This window comes from Mizuhopecten yessoensis, unplaced genomic scaffold (assembly GCF_002113885.1).
Source record: "Mizuhopecten yessoensis strain PY_sf001 unplaced genomic scaffold, ASM211388v2 scaffold713391, whole genome shotgun sequence".
NCBI classification, from domain to species: domain Eukaryota; kingdom Metazoa; phylum Mollusca; class Bivalvia; order Pectinida; family Pectinidae; genus Mizuhopecten; species Mizuhopecten yessoensis.
Window position 1 is genome coordinate 1 of NW_018478598.1, and position 2,437 is coordinate 2,437.

The following is a 2,437-nucleotide window of genomic DNA, read 5'->3' on the forward strand; positions in this document are numbered from 1 at the left end:
CCCTTACAAGTAGTGGTACCACCAGCAACCAGCATGACTGGCATATCACAATCAAGTTCACCCCTAAGTAAAAGTGTATAATGTTAAAATCTTGCTTTTTTATTTTAAGTTGTATTAATTTAAATCACATTTCCTCCATCACTGGAATACAACTTTTGTGCGAACGCCACAACTTGGTTCAAACACTAGCAAACAAGTTTATGTCACCATGCATGACCACTACTGTCTGAACACATTTGAATCTCTGTAACATCAAGGGAGATAACTTACCTTTTTCGGCCGGACCTTTCAATATTGCTTTGATCTTGTCTTCAGGGAATATTTCATCCTCGGGTATCTGATCACAAAGAAAACAATTTCTAATCGAACATGACTACCTCAGAAAACATAATTATGTGCATTTATTTGGGTGAATCTTCATTCTTGACACATTGTGTTGAATATATCTAAAACACATATGATAATTCTAAATACATGTGGCTTTCACAGCTTTTAGGTTAAACAAGCCAATCGGATTGATATGTCTCGCCAGTGCCCCACTTTGAACATCAACGCACATGTCAAGTTTGGTTGGTCTAGCACTTACAAATGTATAGTTTCTCAGAGAAACCTACTTAAACACATAAACTTAATATTGATGGAGATGCTGACAAAGTCAATAGACCATAAAAGGAAGGCGCAATCCATCATTTGATGCATGGATTAGGATGTACTACTTAAGATGCGTATATGGTCCGAGTTTGGTTGGTCTAGCACGTATACTTTCAGTGAAACTGACTTAAACACAAAAAGTTAATGTCGACGCCGCTGTCCCCGGGAAAGCAACACCTTAGTCTCGCTTCCGCTACATTGTGGCGGCGAGACAAAAACTATTCTGTGTAATATGCTGGTAAGCTGAACTAGAGCTTAAGAAACACAAATAAGGTTAAATCTGTTTACAGTATCAAAAAATATACAAAGAATGCTAAACAATGGTTTCAATCCATCCATCTTAACTTAAGATATCTTCATGTTTTGAATCAGATAAGTATCTGATTAGTATAAAAAGTTAAGTTGAAGAATATCATTTAAGAATAATAACTGAGAAAACTTTAAAAAAAAATCGGCCAGAATACTTACTGCAAGCCGTGGGCGATCATAGTACATCTTCATGTAGTTTTTGAACCCATCTTCCTTTGTTTCTGGAGTTTGCCTTGGCTTTTTCTTAGCTGGTAACTGTGCATCCCTGATCTTGATGAGTTCTGCGTCTCTGGCAGCAATCTCAGCGAAGGCGGCCTGCTTTATCCGTAGTTCTCGTGTGATTTCTTCTTCCTCTTCGTTGGTGAGAATATCTTCGAAGTGGTCATACCTGTGCCAAGGTCAAAGCCAAGAGTTTAATTTAGGGTGTGTTGGGAAATTCCCTACTGGTGCCAAAAACCCAATCAATGAAATTGTTTTCCATATGCTTATGTTTAAAAAGTGAGAGCTGGATTATAAATATACAATTACAGTTGGGAGCTATATATATATATATATTGAACCATTTGAATTTTCATGAATAATTTTACTCCTGTTGCCAGGAAAAAAAGGAGCGAGCTGTAGGGAAATATAGCAGAAAATTTATATACACTGTACTTCACAGGAGGCTAGTAAAAATTCTTTTAAATGGTTTGAAAAAAATATCCCACATTGATGATTATCAGTTATTAAAAGTTTGAGTTTTAACTGTAACTATCAACATTGATTGACTGACAAACTGTGTTAATCCAGCAATAAGCCCATGCCTGGTAATAAGCCCACCTATATGTATTGCAGTTCAGTGGAAACACCAGCAAATATTCATTCATTGTCCTTTAGAAAGCCCATATACCCCTACTCTGTGTTACACATAATGCTCTGTTCCCTGGGCTTATTGGAAGATAGATCAAGTATACATTGACGTATAAAGTATTCCCATTTCCACTGTATATATATATAGTGACACTAAATAAACCTTTCAAATCAAAATATCGTTTTAAAAGGATATTATAACAAGAAGAAGCTTTTCAATCCTAAAGTGTTTGGGTATTTCTGCTAGACTGTTAGATAAACTGAGGACAAATCATATTGTGACAGCGAATTCAAATTTTGATGGGAATTCACTAACGATACCTTCCTAATTGACATTTGCTGCCTTGCCAGATAAGGTAGCCATGGTGAACATGACATTCTTCCTGCAAAAAGTTTATTCGAATGTATCATATGAACCACACAAAAACACCCAGAAACCCTGAAACAGGGTTGACAAGTGTCACAGCGAGAGACAAAATCTCACGCTTAGACGCCCTAACACACACTGAAACGTGTCTCATGCCACGTGAGCCATAATTCTCACGCATTCAAAAATGTTCACCCTCCATGTCAAAATGAGATCATACAAGAGGCCCAATGGGCCTGCATCGCTCACCTGGTTTTAAAC

At 37.1% G+C, this 2,437-nt stretch overlaps 1 protein-coding gene across 1 annotated transcript; it reads right to left on the reverse strand.

The window, feature by feature from the left end:
• Window positions 1–178: 178 nt before the first annotated feature.
• On the reverse strand, window positions 179–1,348 carry LOC110440908 (the record flags this gene model as incomplete). The annotated part of the gene is made up of 2 exons (XM_021484023.1): window positions 179–337; window positions 1,120–1,348. Coding segments are annotated over 2 exons (388 nt in total), but the record flags the coding sequence as incomplete, so codon positions are not given.
• Window positions 1,349–2,437: the final 1,089 nt, after the last annotated feature.